Source organism: Mus musculus, chromosome 15, assembly GCF_000001635.26.
Source record: "Mus musculus strain C57BL/6J chromosome 15, GRCm38.p6 C57BL/6J".
Taxonomy (NCBI): Eukaryota; Metazoa; Chordata; class Mammalia; order Rodentia; family Muridae; genus Mus; species Mus musculus.
Genome location: NC_000081.6, coordinates 44,520,364 through 44,542,358, shown reverse-complemented (window position 1 = coordinate 44,542,358; position 21,995 = coordinate 44,520,364). Strand labels below are relative to the sequence as shown.

At 34.5% G+C, this 21,995-nt stretch overlaps 1 protein-coding gene across 8 annotated transcripts in view; it reads right to left on the bottom strand.

Moving 5' to 3' along the window:
- The window catches only part of Pkhd1l1 (polycystic kidney and hepatic disease 1-like 1), a 143,981-nt gene that overhangs the window by 59,018 nt on the left and 62,968 nt on the right, over positions 1–21,995 (bottom strand). For 7 of the 8 annotated variants that reach the window (XR_383993.4, XR_875261.3, XR_875263.3 and 4 more), the window contains 17 exons: positions 21,517–21,638; positions 19,631–19,763; positions 18,674–18,866; positions 17,015–17,157; positions 16,308–16,412; positions 15,480–15,668; positions 14,571–14,741; positions 14,032–14,258; positions 12,316–13,300; positions 9,254–9,502; positions 8,467–8,616; positions 6,471–6,645; positions 5,394–5,550; positions 4,867–5,023; positions 3,385–3,464; positions 2,585–2,714; positions 1,382–1,511 (listed from right to left, as the gene is read on the bottom strand). Coding sequence is in view for 2 of the 8 variants with exons in the window: in XM_011245522.3 (XP_011243824.1) it covers positions 1,382–1,511; positions 2,585–2,714; positions 3,385–3,464; positions 4,867–5,023; positions 5,394–5,550; positions 6,471–6,645; positions 8,467–8,616; positions 9,254–9,502; positions 12,316–13,300; positions 14,032–14,258; positions 14,571–14,741; positions 15,480–15,668; positions 16,308–16,412; positions 17,015–17,157; positions 18,674–18,866; positions 19,631–19,763; positions 21,517–21,638 (3,496 nt within the window). In the remaining 6 variants the exon portion in view is untranslated. The remainder of the gene's footprint in view (positions 1–1,381; positions 1,512–2,584; positions 2,715–3,384; positions 3,465–4,866; positions 5,024–5,393; positions 5,551–6,470; positions 6,646–8,466; positions 8,617–9,253; positions 9,503–12,315; positions 13,301–14,031; positions 14,259–14,570; positions 14,742–15,479; positions 15,669–16,307; positions 16,413–17,014; positions 17,158–18,673; positions 18,867–19,630; positions 19,764–21,516; positions 21,639–21,995) is intronic. The other variant, XR_875262.3, reaches the window with a different exon arrangement.

Sequence of the window (21,995 nt, the reverse complement as noted above, 5' to 3'; positions counted from 1 at the left end):
GGATTCACCTAAGAATAGTAAATTAGATTTGATGGGAAATCCTTTAATTTGTATTTCTTAATGCTTTGGTTGTGAGCCCAGCTTTTAAGAGCTGATCCATCTCTCTAGCTCTAATTCATGCGTCCTTAAACCAGCTCTATTCTAAATTGTAACGTTGCTCTTTAATTGCACATAGAAAGGCTATAAATAAGGATTTCCCATTTTATTACCAAGCCCAGTGACTTTCCTCCTTTTGTATTTTGTCATTATATAATTTAAATTTCCTTCTGTGGGGGGCGACAAATGAGTACTTCCAAAGCTAAATTTGTAAGTATACATTTATCTCTCTCTAACATCTGCAACCCTATTTTTAACTTGAAAAATGGCATCTTGCATTTTAATTTTTAAATTCAGTCACGGGTTGGGCAGATCTGTTTCTTGTCATAATTACTCTTCGTTTCCTGATAAACGTGACCACATGTAATCTAAATGTCTGTAATTTGAACATCAAGCTAAACCAAAGTGCCTCTCGTCTTCTGCTCTTTGATAGTCTTTGGGCAGTGATGCTAGATCTTAATCTATTAATTGCTAGAATACGTAACTCAATGGAAGTTAAGGTGTATACGTAGTTTTAGCTGTGACATGCCAGGCATCTAGAAAGTTCTGCCAGCTTAGTCTCATTGTATACCGATTTCTTCTCCTTTTACTCTATCTCAACTTCCAGCTTTGCTCTGGGAGAAACACTGCCGAGCATGGAAGATGAGGGGACTCTGCCTGCTGCTCAGCCATGTCCTCTGGTGACCCCAGACAAAGAAGCTCATTCACACAAATGTGTTTAGCTAAAGCCCCAAGTCTGATGTTTTCAAATGACTTTTACTAGCAGAATGTTTCTTTCTAGTGAAATCTTACTGAAGAACCTAATCATGTAAAAGAAAGCATTTTACTGCTACATATTGTTTTACTATGGTTTAGATTTAGTCTTGTTCCTATAACAAATTCAGTCACCGGAAACTCAACACACACTGGTGATCAGACAGAAGCTAACATCTGACTGACCAACATGCATTTGACTGCTTATACTCACCTTTTCTGTTTGTTGTTGTTTTTTGTTTTTGTTTTGTTTTTATGAGACAGGTTTATTTCTTTGTTTGTTTTTCTGTGTAGCCCTTGATGTCCAGGGACCCACTCTGTAGACCATGCTAGCCTGGAACTCACAGATATTCTACCTCTGCCTTCCAAGTGCTGGGATTAAAGATGTGCATTGCCACCACCACCCAGCTTCTTTATTGGTGTTTACCAAATGCTTCAAGTTCAAATAAAAATGGTTTGAGAAATCCCATCATTCTGCTTTTACATAGATTTTAAAAATCTGTAACTCAAATAAATCAACATCCTCTGATACCTGTGTCCTGTGCTTGCAATCACAATGTTATCTCCTGCCTTCCATGTCACTGCTTCTTGTACAGTTAAAGTCCATTCTCCTGCATTTGCCGTATGGGTCAAGCGAGTCCAGACCACAGGAATAGGCAGACCTGAAAGCCACATATAAACCAAGAATCTCTTCAGAAGAGTTTTCTTGGTTACTAAGTGCATTATGAATTTAAATTATGTCAGTTTGGGGAAGATTCATTTTATTTTTGTTTTACCACTTATCTCAAAAGTGAAAGATGAAAAAATTCTTGTTTTAGAAAAAGAGTAATCAGGTTAATAGTAATCTATGCCCATAATAATGTATGAATCTATGAAATTAGTAAAACAGCTTAAGCTAAACATCTATGAATCTATGAAATTAGTAAAACAGCTAAATCATATATTTTTTTCTAAGAAATTACAGTAGGACATTTTATTTAGTACCACTTGGGACATCTAAGGCCACAGTATTCCTGTTCATAGCATTCTGTATCCACAAAAGGCTACAATTATCATCAGGTAGAAGACATCAGTGCAAAAATGACTCAGTTCATGTTTAAACAATGTTACCTTATCACTTCAAACATGATCAAACTACATTATTTGATGTCAACTTCCTGAACTACAGCTATATGAATGTACAATTATAAATTTGTTTTTACATTTTAGAAATATTCTGGTTAAAAGAAGTAAAAATGAAGAAATTACCATCTTCCAATTCCAAAATTAGTGCGTTTTCAGGCAGTAAGTAATGAATAGATAGCTTAAATAAGGAAAAAGCAAATGGAACCAATAGTGTTTGGTTGTCCACAGACATATCTGTCAGAAGGGTATGAAATGGCCCAGAAGGAGGCATGACCTTCCTTCAGAGACTTTCTTCTGTGTGTAACTTTCTAGAAAGGTGTGGAGTCACCAGTACTTCCTCTGGGTAAGATAGAGGAGATAGCTGTCATATTTGTTTGTTAAAGTGTAACTCCTAGGAGGATCAGATGCATTAATCTTGTGATTTTTGCTACATTATTATGTTAGAGTTCCTAGTTTTAAAGTTTTAAGATAGCTTAAGAGCTCTCTCTATATATGTATATGTTTGTAAATAAATATCTATGAATGTATTCAAAAAAAAAAGAAAGAAAGAAAGAGAAACTATCCAAAGATAGAAGACTGACAAGTTTATATCCAAGTGCCTTTAGCCTACCGTGAAGATCCAGTGTGCCCTCACGTACTCCCAATGTCTTAGCTCCATATACAGGGAGCTCAGGAGATCTAAGATGCCCATGAAGAGTAATGACAGCCCGGTGTTGGAACGGGGATGCTTCTGTCCCAATCTGAAAGAATTCATAGACCTTGTTCAGAAAATTAAAACTCAGAATCCACAATTTTTATTTTGCAAAAATAATTATTTTTCTTTTTCTTCCCCATTTGAGAATTGTCTAGTCATCCGCATCATTCTTTCTCAATGTAAGCCTTAAATTTTTGTGTGTACCTGTTTTAAAATGCCTGTAGATGCATGTCTGTGCTGTTGTCACTTGAAAAACTTCAATATAAAAAAGAGTGCAGCTCATGTACCTTTTAAATACTGTTACCCCAGTGCCCAGCACATGATTAAATCTGATGTTTCTACATGTTAAGACTAGAAGATGACCTCCAGTGTTGTTCCTCCGATTGTGTCTACTTTTTCTTGTTGTGCCATCTTGCTAGCTCCCTCCAACCCTAAGACTTGAATTTTCTAATAGGTCAATCAGTATAAAACAGCTGACCTTCTGAAATAACCTGGTGATTGATACAGAAAGTTTTCTTTGTACTTTAAATTCGACAATACACCATTTTTTTCTCTATTAAAATGCAAGAATATTCTGAGAATCTCCTGTGAGGTTATAACATTAATTCAACCAACTGAAACAATGATAACTTCAGAATAATTTGGTAGAATTAACTATTAGCTTTACACGTAATATTTTAAACAATAAAATTAAGTGAAGGTATTGTTTCACATACCTGAAGTACGCCCCCATCTGTGATTAGGATATTTTCTGCCTGGAGTTCAATATTAGCTTCATCAAATATCAGAGTCCCACCTGTGAACCACATAATTTTAATGTGTTTCAGGACCCCAAGAGTTGACAGCAAAAGAAAGTCTAGGGTAAACTGCTTTGCAATAACAACGTGCTATTTTAGTTATCATTAAACAGTGCAACTACATAGACTAAGGTCATAAAACAGGTCTTCAAAATATAAATTAAGAAGAGAGACAGTCATCTTTATAAAAATCATTGTGATGTCAACATTAGTTCTCATCTTTTAAAAAATAGCTCTGAAAGTTCTACTAGTTTGTGCCACAGCAATAGCTAGGCTAGCATCATTAGGACTACAATAAGATGCCTTTTTATAACATTGGTGCCAATTTGAAGATATTACAACTTTACCTATGATCTAATTCTTTAATGACTTCAAATAACAAATATTTTTATAATTGTAGAAGCTAAAAAATATCATAAAATTACAGAAGTCTTTAGGCGCATAAGACCATTCTGACAAAGTTTATGCACAAAAGTTCCAAGCACTTTATTATTACTTCTTTTCTGTATAATAGGAATTGCTGTGCTTATTCAATTCTTATAGTACATAAAGAATACCAAAAAATAGAGAGAACCCAGATTCCAACTGAAGGCAGGTCCGTGGGCAAAAGAGAGGAGAACTGTAGTCAGTTTCTAGTTAGAGACCAGATCTCGGGTTCAGACTCCATCTTCGAGAACCTGACCTAAGGTTGAACTCTCTAGCATCACTTTCCAGGTTACTCCCAGCAAAGCTGTGTCTAGTTACCAGTTTCCAGGTTACAAGCTTGTCCCTGGCACTTCACTTCATAACAACTACCAATCAGGAGGAAAGCAGAAGTTACGTTTATGGTTTGGCTCCCACCGCCAGCCAATTATTTTAAAGGACAACAAAATTCCACAAGACTCCCCTTTCCCCTACTAATTAGATGCATGCCAGGCTAGAAACCACCTTGCCTGCTTGCCATTTCCTATAAAATCTTGTCCCACTGATGGCTTGAATAAAGACCCTAATGCAATTAAATGGGAAAGAGCTCTTTGGTGGTCTTTTGGGGTTCACAAAACAGCACAACACTAGGGCAGTCTGGGATTGTTAGGATTGGCTTGAGCAAACTTCTAAAACTTTGTAACCTGTGGGATCCACTACCTCAGTATTTTTGTCATGGGAAATGATGTTATTTTAATTGATTAAATGTGAGGACATGGAGATGTTCACCATCCTCCCCTGTTATCACTGAAAAAAAAAAAAAAACAACCTCATGAAACAAAGTTTAAATAATTCTTTTGGAAACACACTAAATAATATAATCACAAACAGATTTTAAAAACCTAATTCAAAGATAATGTTCATAATCAAGGCTTTTGATTAAAGTAAGTTGATGGAAATAATCAGCAGAGTCTAATATACAGATTTTTACAATTTTACCTTGAATGAGTAACATTTTAAGAATAGGAGTACTTTGGTCCAGCAGAATTATCTGCCCTTTTGTAATAACGGCAAGTGATCCTTCCTCTGGTGGTGGACTTCCTCCCCATGAGGAGTTGGCAGACCAAACATCGGCATATAAGAAGTCAGCATTCTCCTGTAACAGAGTGCAAGAAGCCATAAAGTTCAGAGAACTTATCAGAAAATGTCTCAAGGAAAGAAAATCTGAAACAGGATATATTTATCTAAATAATAAAATGAAACTCAACTTTAGGATGTTATAGATGTCAATTATTTTATAACAATAACAAAGTTAAAATCCATTATTAATTATTCCACAGGTAGAATATTAAAATATAAAGTAAAACATGAAGAATAAAGAACAAAAATGTGCACTGCTTAAGTTTAGTACAGGCACAGTTCAATTATCTGCTAGAGACGCTCAAACAAGATATCGACTAGTAATTACGCCACCTCCAGCATGCTAGATTTTTATTGCTGTGGTGATTATACTTAACTGTCATTACCAATTTGGCCAGGCCGATGTTTTTGATGTTGACATGAACTGGAACCCATCCTGAAGGAACATGAACACTTGTCATGCAGACGATATGTGTCTTGTTGGAATATTGGATATCACATTTGCTGTTGCCTACGAAGACTTGAACACCCTGTGTGTTTTCACTGTAAAGGAAGAAAATGTTGACAATAATGCTTACCTTAAATTTCTATTTCACATATCAAAAGCTCTGCGTTCACTGGAAAAGTAGTGGTTTTTGTGAAATACCCTAGGGTTTATCAAAGTGCAGGCTGATACAATATTAAGATTCAGAAATATTTGTTGAAAAAAAGTAAAGAAAGGCTTTAAGAAGTCAGGGAATAGAAATGTACAAACCAGCAAGTGTTCCAACATTAAAGGAAAGGCTGCTTGGGTTCAAGGGATCACAATCTTTTATGGTCTCCAATAGCTGCATTTTGCAAAGTATAAAACTTGCTCATGGATTTTTTTTCACTTTGCAACATTTTGATCACAGTCACAAGCCTTAGAATTTAATCTCTACTTGAAATGTATGCTCTGAATATCTGTAAGCACTTGAGAAATTAATGAAGCCTTCCATGCTTTAAAATGTTGATGTTCACTGAAGAAAGAGGGCAGTGTAGCTAAGTCATGGGATTGGAAAAAGACCCTGGCTGGTTGAAAAGGAATGGGTTTGATGAGGGAATAGATGTTTCTTTAGACAAATGAAACAAGTTGTGATCAGAGACGAGCTGATGGGGAGGCCATAACAAATGATTTATGTTTGTGAACTTATTGATAGATTTGGGGCAAATCATTCCGTCTCTTTCACCTTAACTCCTGAACATGATGTGGGATAAAAACACCTTATACGGCAAAGAAGGAAACTTCTGTGGGCAGGAAGGTCCCTAGAACAGAGTTTGTATTCAGTTAGTGTTATTGTTATTTTGTAGCTCAAGCATGGCTTTCAAACAGAGAAGGTCCACAACTACAAGATTGGACTTGATTACTGTGAGGCACAGACGAGAGCAAGTACAACACCTTGCATCTAGAAGCAGGTTGATGTGTACCTGTGTTAAGACGGTACCTGAATCCAGATCCTGTGACTGTAAGCCTGGTGCCCCCAGCAGTGCTGCCTCTCCTGGGAGATATTTCAGTGATGAGGGGAGTCAGCGACAAGGTGTATGTAAATAGCTTCGTGGAATGAGATGAGTCTTTCCCGTTGACCACACTCACTCCACAGACTTGATCATGTCCCTTGCCTATGAGAAGTAGGGAGTCAGATTGAGAAGAGTTCTGCCATCAGGTCCAGATTTATTGCCAAAACCCAGAAATATGTTCATCATAGTCTTGTTTTTCCCATGAACACTTCATAATGCCCACAGGCTGTACACAAGCTAGCAAGATCCTCTAGCAAAAGTTAAAAAATATCACATATTCTTTTCACTCTATTAACAAGGGAATGAGGAAGAAAAACACTCAGACTTCTCTTGTGAACAATTCTGCAGACCTTCCAGCTTAGTTTTGCAGAACTAGAAGGTCTAACAATGCAAATCAGAGCTGGAAAGGTAGAGACAGAAACACAGACAAAAGAGGAGGCAAGGGAGGGGGCTGAAGCACACAAGGAGCCTATGTAGAATAACGAGAAGAAGAGCCAGTGTTGAGACTTACAACCTGCCAATTTTCCACACTACTGTTTCATATTTTTATCAAAATACCAATTCTAGTGTTGAAGTGACAAAACTAGTCATTAAATCATCAGGTAAACAAAACGTTCATAAAAATATCAAGTAAGCAAAATATTCACAAAACTATGAAATTTTATGTTAAATATTTGCGTATGAAACGTATTTATTTGTCTAAAATGTCATTTTAAGACCTTCTTAAATTTTGTCTCCAGGTGGTGGTGGTGTATGCCTTTAATCCCAGAACTCTGGAGGAAGAGGTAAGCTGATCTCTGAGTTTGAGCCAGCCTGGTCTACAGAGTGAGTTTCAGGATAGCCAAGGGTACATATATAAACCCCGTCTCAAAAAATGGAAAACCGCAACTAACTAAATAACTAACTAAACTCTCTCTTTAAATTGTTAAATAATAATGAAAAAATCTCTATATAGTACTAGATAGTTGATATTCACAACCAACCAAATTATGGCTAATAACTTCCCCATTTACTAGAAAAACTATAGTAGGAAGAAGTTTAGTAACTTGGCTGTAGGTAAAACGGAAGCAGTAAAATTTGAGATTTAGGATTACCCAGAGCTCAGGTTTTATTCTTCAATAAGTAAAAATAAACACGACTGATAATAACAACAAATTATAGATCATGTTTCAGATATCCTTCTCCATATGTTAACCTCACAATAATAATCCTGTGAAGAATGGCACAAAGTTAAAACCAATCTGATAGATGAAAATCTGAGGTAGAGAGAGGTTCAAAATCTTGCCCAAGAAATGTTAAAGGCTCAAAACCTTTTGATGACTGCTAAGGCTAATACACAAAATCATTATAGCAATTCAACTTTTAAAATAACTTTTATTTTATGAAGTTATACTATAAACACATAATTTAACCCCATTTTCCTCCTCTCCAAAACCCCCATATACCCTCCTTTGCTCTCTTTCAAGTTTATGACCTTTTCCCACTAATTGTTGTGATATTCATATATATGTCTTATTTCTAAATACAACATAATCGGTCTGTATGATGTTACTTGTAGGTATGTTTTCTGGGCTGACCTTTTGGTGTAAGATAACCAGTTGGTGTGCTTTTCTCTGGAGAAAACTATTTTTCCTTCTCTCAACACTTTCTAGTTGCCTTTAAAGAAAATTTGACTAACAAGAAGTTACAACAGGTTTTCCATTTGAATGCTCAACTAAAAGTCATGAATTGATGTCACAAACCAAAGTTTTCTGATTTACACAAATAGGAAATTCAGTTCTGACCAAATTGCTTGAAGTCAAGATGGTCATACATCCAACTCAACTACTTCAAAAGAATTCAACAACCTCAGAAAAGACTGTAATCTTTCTAAAATTAGCATTTCTCACAGGTTACCTTTTTTTTTTTTTTTTGAGTATTTACCATTGTTAGGAGGAATCACACAGAACAGTGTTGTAGAGTTAGATCTTAGTTTGTCAACTGCACATTCAGAGTTACAGACCAATATGGTTGAATTCCATGGATCAAATCCCATGCCTGTCACAGTCAAGGTTTGCCCACCACCAAAGCTCCCTGAAGAAGATAATAAATACAAGGAGAACATGAACAAATGTGCAGGAAATGTCCCCTCTGCAAACATTTGCTTTAGTTAACCTCCCCCCAAAAGTATCTTTATGTAACTTTCTTAGATCTGAAATTTATTACATTATTAATAAAACCAAATATCTTTTAATTGTAGTGTTTAAGATTTTCAATGAATAAATGTGGCTTCTGTTAATTTAAGTAAATAATTTTGGAAACTAAAATTTAATTTAAAAGACATGTCACAAAGGATTTTAGAGTACTCAAAACATACATGAAACATTATTACTTGAGTATTTTCATCACACTTTTTGACATTTTCTAACCATTAATTTTCAACTAGAAACTGTTTTCTGTGGAAATAATTTATTCCTGTTATACTAAATATGATTTCAAAATTTCCCCATGTAACTTTAGAGTTTAAAATTGAATAACTTTTAATTAAATGATACAGCAGTAAGAGAAATATAAAAGTTATTTTGGAATGATTGGTTAATACTCTTTTGTTAATTTGTTGGACAAATGAAGGTAAGTATTTTTATTATTATAAGAAGTACAAGTTATTGCAGGACTTTAAGATTATGTTGTTTTCAAGTAAGTGCTGAAATAATATAAATTGTCTGATCACCTTGTGTTGGATAAATATTCTGAATAGAAAGTGGGTACTCAAATGCAACAGAGGAGACAGCAGAGCCTTTTGTCTTATGAAGCATCGTCACAGGGAAAATGCCCCCTGCATGCTCTCCCACAGTGCACTGTAACACAGTGTCATTGACAGTGGTCACATTACATACACTCTCTTTTATCATCACTGAAACATCGGAGATAGCAAATCCAAGATTAGACCCAGTTATTTCAACTTCAGTTCCTGGTAGACCTTAAAACAAAAAGGAAATCATATAAATACACAAATGCAACACATGCTAATATTTCTATATGCACTTAAAGATATGCAACTTTACTTCTGTGAAGAAAATAATATTCAGTTGATCCAGGCAGGCCTTGACAACCAGCTTCCAAGAGGCAGAGGCAGGTGGATAACTGAGTTTAGAGGTAGCCTTTTCTACAAAGTAAGTTACAGGACAGCCAGGGATACATAGAGAAATCTTGTCTTGAAAAAACTAAAACCAAAGGAAACCAAAATAATATCCAGCATTTTAAAACTACATGTAACAGTACATATGATGTGCTATGTACATTTTTAAATACAATATATACCAGCCTATTACACAATCATTACAAGTGACTTATCTAAATGTTTGCTGTTTTCCAGCCCTTCCATTCATGATAACTTATAAATTACCTTTTTAGTCTGGTAGAGAAAAAGGAAAGAAAGAGCGATGGATTTCTGAACATGAGTCTTAGCATTTAGTGCTAGTTTCTCCTTTGTAGCAATTCTTTCTGAGATTGGGCTATACTTTCTGTTACTCAAGTATTTTCAGTAGCTTCATTTTCAGAACAAATATGTCATGATATAAAAATAATCAGTTATAGTTGAAAATAGGGGGGAAAGAACTATTTTAAAGATTTTAAAGTAAATATTGATGCTAAGGTTTTAAGTTAAATATAAACAAACTCCAAATGTTCATTTTGTCTGTTACTTTATTTTTTTGATAAAATAATACTTTTATTTTTTAATCTTTTCGTGTATTTTATTAAGTTTTAAATACCTCTTACTTTTTGTGTAAGGACAGTTAGGTACAACTATCTTTGTAGGGCTGGAGATATGGCTAAGCAATTAAGCATACTGAGTCTCTTTCAGAGAACCTGGGTTTGATTCCCAGTATACCCATGATGACTCATAATATCATAATAGTTCCACAAGTGGCACACATACATACTTGCAGGCAAAACATAACAATAAAATAGCATAACAATACAATAAAAAATTAAAACTGCCTTTAGGTTTTCTTTTTTTTTTAAATAAAGTCACTGTAAACATTTTTTTTTTACTTTTCTGTCAATCTTATGTTGAACTAATTATCAAAGAAAATAGGGACTCCAAGATAACGAAGAATATTACCTTCATTATGTAGTCCCTCCTTCTTCAATGCACAATTATTATATATCAAATTACCATTTTTTGTAATACCAAATACTGTACATGTGAGTTTTCTTCCTGCTTCCCAATTTTTACACGTGAACCTTCTTCCTTTTTTTCCTATTTTATCCCATTCAAAACTGTATTGTTTGTTAACCAAATTATGTCATAGATGTCTTTAATTAATTATGAATCTAATCATTCATAACCTTCTATTTCCATTGAAATTATTTAATAATATCTTATATTTATTGAATAGAGTTCATCATTTTCCATGCAAGACCAACAAAAATTTACTTGTTCAGAACTCTGTTTATCTCTAAAATCTCATCTTTAGGTAATTAGCTGTTTAAAAAAAAAACAAAAAATAAATGTACATTGAGGGTACTAAACATGGAAATTCCATAGAACAAATTCTTAAATTTTGCATGAATAGATGGTAATCTTTATAGATTATTATGAATTAAAAATGTACAAGGAGTCACATTTAATTCTTATAATAAAAATTACTATATGGTTGCCTAATGAAGTAAAGATTATGACAATAAAAGTAATTATGAGTCATTAGCATAAAATTATATATATTAATGAAAATTCATGAGAGCAGTATTTTCAAATACAAGCTAAATTATTTTTAAAGGTTAAAATTTTGTTGACATTTCAAATGCACGCCTTTAAAGTAAGCAATCTATAGTCTTACTTTGCTAAATGAGTTAGGCTTGGTCTCTCTTTCTACAAGCTTCTTATTCATCACACATATTCTTTGGAGGATACATATAAGACAGATGGAAAGAACAGTCATGGGAACAAACAACACATGCCATTGCTGATGAGGTCAATACCAGCCCTACATAGGTGCCACAGATGTGCAGGTAGTCCTAAGTGGTATAAGAAAGCAGGTTGGGCAAGCTACGGAGAGTAAGGCTAAGCAGTGCTCTTCCATGACCTTTGTTTCAGAACCTACCTCCAGCTTCCTCCTTTTAGTTCCTAGATTGACCTTCTTATATGATGGATTGTGATTACTTAATTACTTAATGTGCTGTTTTGAGTCTGAATGTGTTACCCCAGTAACTAAATGGCCACACTCCTGACTGTTTTGCTGCTGCTGCTTCTGTAGGATTCCTCACATAGATGATGAGTTGTCAAATAGCATGGAGACTACTAGAACCTGTGGCATAAGGCAAAGGATAAGATGCCATCTCCATCTGAGCATGCCACTTCCTTGGAAAGAATTTTGTTGTACCAACAATATGTAGCCAGAGTTTATAGAAATAAAATATTCTGAACATGTATTGGTGTTATTAAGACAATCACTTGTGAATCTTAACAGTTGTTTCTTGTGCCACATCAATATTAATGACACAAACTACTCATTTTGCTCCCACGACAGTTATCTGTTTCTTCCTCATTTGTAATTTAGACCAAGATGATGTACATTGTGTTTCTATATTAAAGCTGGAATTTTATACTGAAAATGTATGAAAAAATACAAAATTAAGACTATGCAGAACTTGAATCCCATGCATTACATTAATTGGCCTAAGGATGATGATGAAGACATTATTTAGCATCATAACTCAGTAATAATTAATATAACTGTAACATGACATCAATACAATAAATAAAAAGGCATGTAGATGCTGGAGTACCTCTATTAGGGATGATTCTTTTGAGAAATGGAGTATCTTCCATGGCATATGTAAATGACAAAGGTGGGTAGATGATCGCATTGACACTAATCTTCAGATTGGCTGTACCAGCTCTCCCAGCTGGGGTGCTACAGTAGACCTCACTGGAGCTGATGAACGTAATTTGACAAGGCTGATCCCCAACAGTAACTGTGGTGTTTCCAGGAGAAAATCCATTGCCTGTTATCATCAAAGTCGTTCCACCAGCAATGCTTCCAGAGGTTGGTGAGACAGAAGCTACTGCAGGGCTGCTGATGGTTAGATTTCCTAGAGCCAAGCCCTTAGACCCAACAACAACACTGAGAGAATGAAGTCCAGCTTCTAGTGGAGTCATGAGGACAGTAATATTATTTTCATTAACATCTATTACTCTGAATTGCTGACTTCCAATAAATATAGAAATCTCTTCCAACACTGTCCCAAAACGTTCTCCTTTGATGAGGACATTTCCATATCCTTGGATTGAGTTTGGGAAGATTCCTGTTACATAGGGAGCAATGTTTTCTAAATATGAAAAGCTGCAGTTGCTCTGACATTGGGCAGGCACTCCATGTATTAGAATGTCTACAAGAACAAGCTGTTGGGGAGCCGGAGATGTTTCACATTCAATAGCTGTGTAGGTCACAGATAGAACTTTACATGGGAAATCACCCATAAAGACTTCTACACCTTCAGGAGAAGACATAAATCCAGAGCCTTGTATGGTTACCCTTGTCATTCCTGTAGTTGACCCTGCTTTTGGCATCACCATATCTATGTTTGGCAAAAGTACAAACCGCCTGTCAAATGCTTTGGTCAGTGTGTTGATAGCAGTGCCCAGGTTGTAGACAATCAAAGTAACAATTTCTCTAATGCCAACATTCATTGAGTTTTGTGGGTCAATATGACATATAATAGAATTTTCACTACTTTCTTCTACAACACAAGGGTAGCTACCAATTGTAACCTGGAAGAAAAATGAATACAAAATAAAATGCATTCATCCGTCACTCTCTTATAAACTTAATGTTTTTATTAGCATCAATTATATTTTCAAAATGGTAATTCTGTAAAAAATTTGTATTCACAAAATTAATGGAAAATTGATGAAGATGTATATTAAATTGACCTTATGTCATGGTTTTACGAGTGTGGTAATAACTGAGTTGTTCCTATTAACCAAAATGTATAAAATTAAATAACCATCAATTGGATAAATGAATAGACTCTATGTGATATACATGGCATATAACAATGTATTTTTTCATCCATGAAAAGGAAGGAAGTACTGAATCATGGATGAACTTTCAGCATATTTATTTTCCAAAGGAAAATAAATGTTCACAAAGAACTTTATATTGTAGAAAAATGTTCAGAATAGGTAAGTCTGTATAGAGGGAAAAGAGATTAGCAGTTACCATGTGCTGACATGGGAGAAGGAAGTGGGTGATGTCCAATGAGGTTTCTTTTATGATCATGACATGTTCTAAAATTTACTCCAGTTAGAGCTGTACAACTCCATTAATATACTATTAAATATACACACATATGTACAATTGTAAATGTTAAGTGCAATTAACATTAGTAGTATGCAAGTGATAGATCATAAATCTGATGAAATTGCACCAGCAGATTGTGGTCAAAATATGTTCTTTTTATTGAGCACATGGACACTGAGAAGAGATTCTATTTTCTTACCTTATTAGCACATGGAAGACTACTGAAGCCATGTCCAATGATAGTTATAAGTTCATTTGCTGTTCCGGTAGAGGGAGTAATGTTGATGATAGAGGGTGAAATGCAATTTGAAAGCTCGAAGAATAATTTATTTGAATGTTTAACCCTTGTATCATTCAGACCACACAGGGGTTCTGTTGCTAGGCAGCCTGCTGCAGTACTTGCCAACTGTAAATGCGCAGGGCCTGCTTTAGACAAAAGAATCATTTGTAAACCATGAACACTATCCTAAAACAAGAACTCTGTTCAGACTCTATTACTGTTTATATTAATGAAGGGGGTAGATAGTTTTAAATTCTGGAGATCTGTGATTTTTAAAATTAATTTTTAAAAGTGTTTTAATTTATTTATTAAATTATAAATTAATTAGTAATTTTACATAATAAATTCTAGCCTTAGGAAGAGACACAAGCAGGTAGATCCAGTCATCTGAGATCTACTTTACAAAGGTCACTTTAAGCTGGGTCATCTGGTGTAGCTTCCATGTTTAACAATCTCACCTGGAACATATGTCGCCTCAATGTTTCCCACAAACAGGTACAGGGGAATGTGCCTGGCTTCAGCTGGAAAAACATTAATGACTCCTTGGAGAGATATGGAGTGAGCCTCATCAACATACCCGCTGCTGTAGTAATAGATTCCAGGGGAAGTAAACTGGTAAGAAAATGAACCTGCCATAAAATAAGATTATACACAAGAGATACAAGCAATTAATGAATCTTTTAAAACTAGGCAAGGAAATTGGAAATTATCATTTCAATGCAAGTGTAGATGACAATTTTCTTATATTTTTATGTGTCTTATAGTGCAATAGGAAGTAGTAGGAATGAGTTACTGGCTATAAAGACTTTCTTTTGTTTGTTTGTTTTGGTTTTAATAGTGAAGTTTCATACAAGAAAGACAAGATCCAGCTTTACATTTTAAAGAAAACAATGAAAGTCTAGCCTAATTTATCAAATTTTAAGATAAAATTACAATGAAAATTCATACTATTACTAGTATAGAACAAACTAGCTATCTGAAAGGCACAATCACACTTAGTTTTCTTATAAAAAAGGCTGATAAGCTGATTACAATCAACAAAAGTTCATTATTTATTATCAGGTTAGTGTGACTAAAACATATAGTCCTAGCTTCATACAGTCCTATTGTACTTTGTTGTATAACATATGTTTCAGTTGGTTAGTTATCATGGATTCAATAAAGATAATAAAGACCAGAAATAGCATACCAAGTGTCTTAGTGTGTTTAAGATAATTGCTTGAATTTATTTATAATGTTTTTTAAATAGGCATAAAATGTCAGGTAAACTAATTTCTAGTCTTATTTGCATGACTGATTCATGTAAACATATTTACTAAGAGTAAGAAAAAGGAAAACAATGAAAACTTCAACAAAACAAATCATACCGGATGCAGATTTTTGTCTCCCATTTGTAAATCCTTTGTCATCATAAGTTACACTTCCGGGACTGGAGACTGAGAAAATTCTGTACCCTATACCCCTAAGAAAGGGGTGTGCTTGCCAGGACCACACCACGGTATCGCCCACAGTCACATTTAAGACTGATGGTGACCAGGCATAACCTAGTCCATGCACTGGAAGTAAAAATTGAGGCAGATTTTTAAAAGGAGAAGAAGTTAAATGTCTTAATAATTAACCATGAAAAGAGCCAAGAACAATTTTCAAGTTAATATTCTACATTAATGTTTATACATAATTTAAACAACCAAAATAAAACCAGGATTACTAGAAAGCAAGATCATAATATGCAAAGGAAAAAATAAATTGTAACTAATAACTCCAGAATGATGATCAAGAAACACTAAAAAGAGTTGGATGTTTAAGAAATAAGTTGTTCAGAAATGCTACATGGAGTGCTTCTACTCTTTACACAGAAGAATTCTTGCAAACAACTAGTCATGATAATAAATTCAACTTGAATATTTATTCAGAAATTCATGACTAATAGTAAGCAGTAACTCAGGATGTATTGAACGTCAGCAAAATCACTGGAAATACCTGAACACCTGGCCTTCTCACCTTAACCTCATGATTTATGTTACTACATATGCAGTGAGAACATGACTCTTAATTTCATGTAGAGAACACTGCAAAAGTATAAAAAAAAACAACATAGATTCTCTAGACAACTTAAAATGCAAAATAAAAATTAACCTAATCTCAGCATAAACTCTCTCTTTTTTATTTTCAATATATATAATCGTGGTTGGTACCTAAATGTGAACCGTTGTTGGTAATTCTGAATACTGTCCCTGTTGAATGGAGAGTACATTTGATGACATTTTCTGATGATGATGTAATGTCACATGGGAAGGAGCCTAAAAGTATAAAGGTAGGAAAAACATTGTCAGATTTTTTTTTTGAACTACAGATGAATATATCAGCAGTAAAAATTCATTGCTTAACAGAGCTCTGTGCTACACAGGAGGATCTTTGGTCGTTTGCTTCTGATGGTGATTATGTTTGAGTATGTGTTTTCACACAAGTGTTTTATACACATTAAATACACAATGATAATGAAAGATTCAAAAGCAGAGTTGTTGACTGTCTCATTATCCCTTTAACCACAAATGCTTTTCTACATTAACAAAAAGAGGGATCAGTAGTTAAGAGCTCTTGCTGCTTTTGCATAAGCTCCAAGTTCGGTTCCCATCACTGATACCAGTGGCTCACAGCTACCTATGATTCCAGCTATAGGGTATCCAGTGTCCTCCTCTGGCCTCATATGAATACCAATATGCATGAACCCTCCCTCCCAACACATTATTATATAGAAAAGCAAGTAAGACTATTTGTATAACCTTTCTTACAATATTGTAAAATCACTGAAAATATTTGTGTAGCAACCCAGTTCCTCCGGCAGATCATTTTAGACAAGGAAAACCTTAACAAGTTAGACCCTACAGGACAAAGGTTTTACCTAAGAGAACAGAATTCTCAGTTGGTATTGTGCTGAACCCAAAACCCATTATAGTGATTTCAGTGCCACCATACAAAGAGCCTCTCTGGGGAAACATGTGGATGACTTCCAAAATGTACAGTATGGAAGCATTTAACTTGTTCCTGAAAAAGATGAAAGAATAGATTTCCAGTGAACTTCCTTACCTCACTCCACAGTGTTTTGGGAATAGGAAATAATTGAATACATATATAATTAGACATTAATTTTTCAGACCAGATAATCTGATATTTACTTTGGTTAAATGTATATATTAATTTTAAAACCAGAGTTTTGAAAAATCTAATAACAGAACTATGTGACATGAAAAGTCTTAAAATAATATAGAAAATATGATTTTAAGAAATGAGGTCACAAGAAATAAATGAAACTAGAGTGTTTTAAAATTTTTACTATAGTAAAATGTGAAGACAGATGTACATGTTAAAAAAAGCAACAAAATTCAATACATTATAGAAGTAATTAATTTTTGTGTAATTCAGTTTAATTTTTCTTAGTTGCTGAAAACTTGTCAAGACTTCTTATTATCTCAGGGAAGGCACATTTTTACTTTATTTCATTATAGATGATATGCCTGCTAGGGTGCCATCAAATTGTGCGATGTTCTGACCTGATACAGAGGGCTCAACCCCTTTATCCTAGGTCCCACTATGACAGCACAGTCTGTAGATTCCAAAGAGGTTTTGTATTGCTTCATTTAATTCCTTTAGTATGCCGAATTGGCATTTCTCCAACTACCATCTAAATACACAGTTTGGGTTTGACTTTAATTTGACATAATATCATCCACAAACATCAGAAGCCAGTAGATTTTCAAAAAACGTTATGAACTCCTCCCAGTAATTCCAACAGAGGATGCAGTTCTAGAGTCTATGCTTACTGGCCCTCACTTCCTGTAGGATGTGGGCAATCATCTGCCCTTCTATTCTGACACCTGCCTTCTTTGCCTTCTTTTTAAGCCATTAGTTTGCTGTTTTTCAAAGTATTCCAAACTAGCAATTGTCTCAGAGACGAACTAAAATTTTGCTGTTAACAGTTTCAGGGAATAAAATTCAGAATTCCTGTGGTAAAGAGAATCAGCAAGGAATTATCTCCACTGCTTCCTTTAGATGGCCACATCCTGGCTTAACTGTCATCTTTTCAGAGGATCCTGCCCTGTTCCATGGAATGCTAGTTCACTTCATATACATTCTTATTATACCAATATCTTTTTTACAGTTCTAATTGTTACAGAATTGTTTAAGCATTGAGAAAAATCATCCCAACAATATGTGAGTAACATTAGTTCAGGAAATTACTGTAAATTCAGAGTTAAACAACTGCTCTCCCTCTATTACCAAAACTGCTTTAAAGACATTTCCGCGATGCATTCAAATCACAGAACCAGTGCAAAAATTCAACAGAGAATATTTGTAAGTTTTTCTAAATGGTTTGGTCAAAAACCAAAGTGCTATTGCGTACTTTATGAGAATTTTAAAGATTTTTTTCTATGAGGAGATATAAAAGAGTAAAGAAAGCAATCAGCATATTTGCAAGTTTACGATTAAAAATTTCCCTATCCCAATTTTAGCCACAAGCTTTCCATAGTTCTATCATTTATTACCAGTATCAGTATCATACCTTGTTGACGCCAAACCCCAGTTTCTGACTTTCACATAGATATCATGTTTTCCTGGAGGTAACGTGGGCAAAAGGCATGTAATGTCTGTGAAGTTTGAGTGAAGTACCTGGCAGTGCTTTCTTCCAACATACACCGTATTTTGTGCGAGTTCATTTCCAAAGTTATAACCTTTAATTGTTAAATTGACCTTTCCTATTATTTTAAAAGAAAAATACAACTGGTTGTATAAAAATCTAACTTGTTACCCCAATAAAATTTGCATGTTAACCAAACCAATATGTTTATTTTTTATAGTATTTAGAAAAATTTTCCAGTTTCAGAGGCAAAATTCAAAAGATTGAGTTAATGCTTCTATGTACACATAAAGTGCCATGCTTATTTTACAAAGAAAAAAAGCACTGAAGTATTTTTTAAAAATATATTTTTCTCACCATTGTACATGTTTAGAATAAAATTTTAAGTTGATTTGTTTGTGTTTAAAGAAAAGGAAAGTAAAGATCATGTTTCAGTGTAAGGAACAAACTTCAGTGAGAAGCTGTGCTTTGAAGAACTTTCTGGTTTGTATGTGTGTGCACTTGTGCATGTGGGTGTATGTACCCGCGTGTGTGTGTGTGTGTGTGTGTGTGTGTGTGTGTGTGTATGTGTATTTGCACTGAAGAAAAGTGTGGAAAGTCACTTGTAGATGCAAAATTCAGCAATGTGAGAGGAACTATAAAAATATTTAATGTACTATAGTTTGAGATCACACAAAATCTACTACTACTTATGAAGTCTTAGATGTCCATTGATGATGGACAATAAAAATGTAAATATACAAGATGGAATTTTATTCAGAGGTAAAGAAAAAGGATACGATGAAATTTTCATGTAAATTAATGGAACTTGAAATTATCATATTGAGTGAGGTAACCCAGACCCAAAAGACAAATGACTGATCTCACTGAGGTATTTCTTACCCAGAACTGTCCGTTCTTTTGGGCTGAAGTCAGTGACAACTGGTGTTTGTAAGCAGCTGTAACTAAAACTGTCCTTTGCTGTGACTTGAATTCCATTGGTAATGACAGAAATATCAACTGTACCCTCAATTCTCTGAAAAAAAATAGAAAAATTAAAGTGATAAAGTACTTAAATCCATTATCTTTGCTGGGGAGCTAATTCAGTCAGTAAATGTTTATGTTGCAAACACGAGAACCCAAGTTCAATCCCTACAATGCGCATTAATAAAGGAGAGAAATAGAGAGTGAAAAGAAGCCAGATGTGGTGTCTTGACCTCCCATCCTAGGCTTGTTGGCAAGATTTAGCCAGGGAGATAATCATATCTGAGAAAATATGGTAAAAAAATTCCTGGGGAAATATATCCAAGGCTGTACACACACAAAACAAAACAAAAAAACCTCTAAAGGTTGAAGAAAAATAGAATCACTATAAATAAAATTCTAAAAATGTTTCATTTCAGTTATGAATTAGAGTTAATTCTCAGATATTTAAAGTTGACATATTAAGTATAGGTTAGTGTATCTAATTCTGAAGGCAGAGATTTAGTGGTCCTGCAGTGTTTATGATCCATTTATCTGCATCTGTATTATTGCATTTTAAGGTGAATTTTCATGTTGCAGCTGAGATGCTCTGGGAAAATGGCTCTCTAACTGATGAAGGATAAGATACCAAAAATTTGTCCTTGTTCTCTTGCTATAGACTCAAATCTAATTTTTCTACTTCATTCACAAACTAGACTGCATATTTATCTGACCAAGTTACATACTCCAAGCTCTAACACTAGAAACCACTTTATATTTTCACTGATGGCATCTGTGCAACTCTCAATAAGGTAGTCTTGATCATCTCATACTTCACTAATGCACATGTTATGTTTTAACTGAATTATTAAAAAATATTTTTTTCATATTGTCAAAGCCCCTAAATCCTTACTCTATCATTCAAACCAACACACACTCATTGATTTTTTTTTCCCCTACACATCTTACCTATGCCTTCACTTACTCTCCTGGGTTTGAAATTTGGTGTCAGTGACTGATTCTGCATATATGATCTCTGTGCACATAATTAGTGAACCATAGACCTATTTAAAATCTAAAGCTGATGTAAAAAAAAAAGGAATAATGGTTAATTCTAAAACCTTATATCCTATAGTAAACTCCAAATTTTTGCCAACAAATTGAAGTTTTGGCACTTTTAAACATAACTTTCTGGGTCAGAGAGATGATTCAGAGCTAAACATGCTTGTTGCAGTGATTATGCTCTGTCTGATCCCAGGAAGAGATCTGCCTCTGCTATATCTACAAATGTACAGCAGTAGCCACATCACACTCATGCATGTACACAAAAGGTAAATAAATGTACATTTCAATACAAAAGTACAAATAAAAATGGATTGCTTTCTTAGAACCAAGCGTGCTTAGAATTGTTTCTCTGAAATTTACAAATTATTAATACGGAGTTCTTTTCATCTTTCAGTTTATCTGGTAATTTCCTGGTGAGCCTAAGTGCTGAGTAGGCATCAACTCTTTTATGAGACCCCATCTGAACTCCCATCTCCACTGAGTTTCATCTTTACTCTGTATCTACTTCTATTATTTCAGGTGAGATGCATTGTTTGCCTGTGGCTATCCTCATCATGGTTTTTAAATGTCTCATATGTACAAATAATATTTTGTCTTTGGATTTTGGTTTAAAATGATGAAGAAATGGTTTTTACAGACAATACTGAAAGCTCAGAAATATGGAGAAACATGTCACTTGTCTACCCACCCACCTAGATGTTTCCTAGTTAATGAGGTTAGGATTATTGGAGGTGAGGAATAACTGAAGTCAGAGGCCTTACTTTTGATGTTCTGCAGGTTATCCTATTCAAATCTCCTTCGATCACATTGCAGGTTTCATTTCCAACTAAAACTGTTGAATTTTCACTAAAACCAAATCCAGATATTGTCAGCAGAGTACCACCTTTATAAGAAAAACAAAGAAAATAAAACCAAAAGTCAGGTCAACTAGGACCAAATGAAACTTTGTCCCTATCTAATTCATCATCCCCAAATCATCTAGTGATACCAGCAAGTGGATAGAGAAGCAGCTCTGCAACAGTGACCAGCACAAACCTAGCTAAGCTCTCAATTGCACGGGCTTGCCCATATTGTCTTTGGGGTATATTAGCAGCAACTACTTCTTTGTCCTGGAAAGAAGTGACAATATTTCTATTTAGCCCATGTGTGTGGCAAATGAGGGTAAATTAAGACGTAAATTTTAATACCTCTAAGCAAGGAGAAAAATCTAAGAGAAATAAACAAAATGAAGAAAATGTAA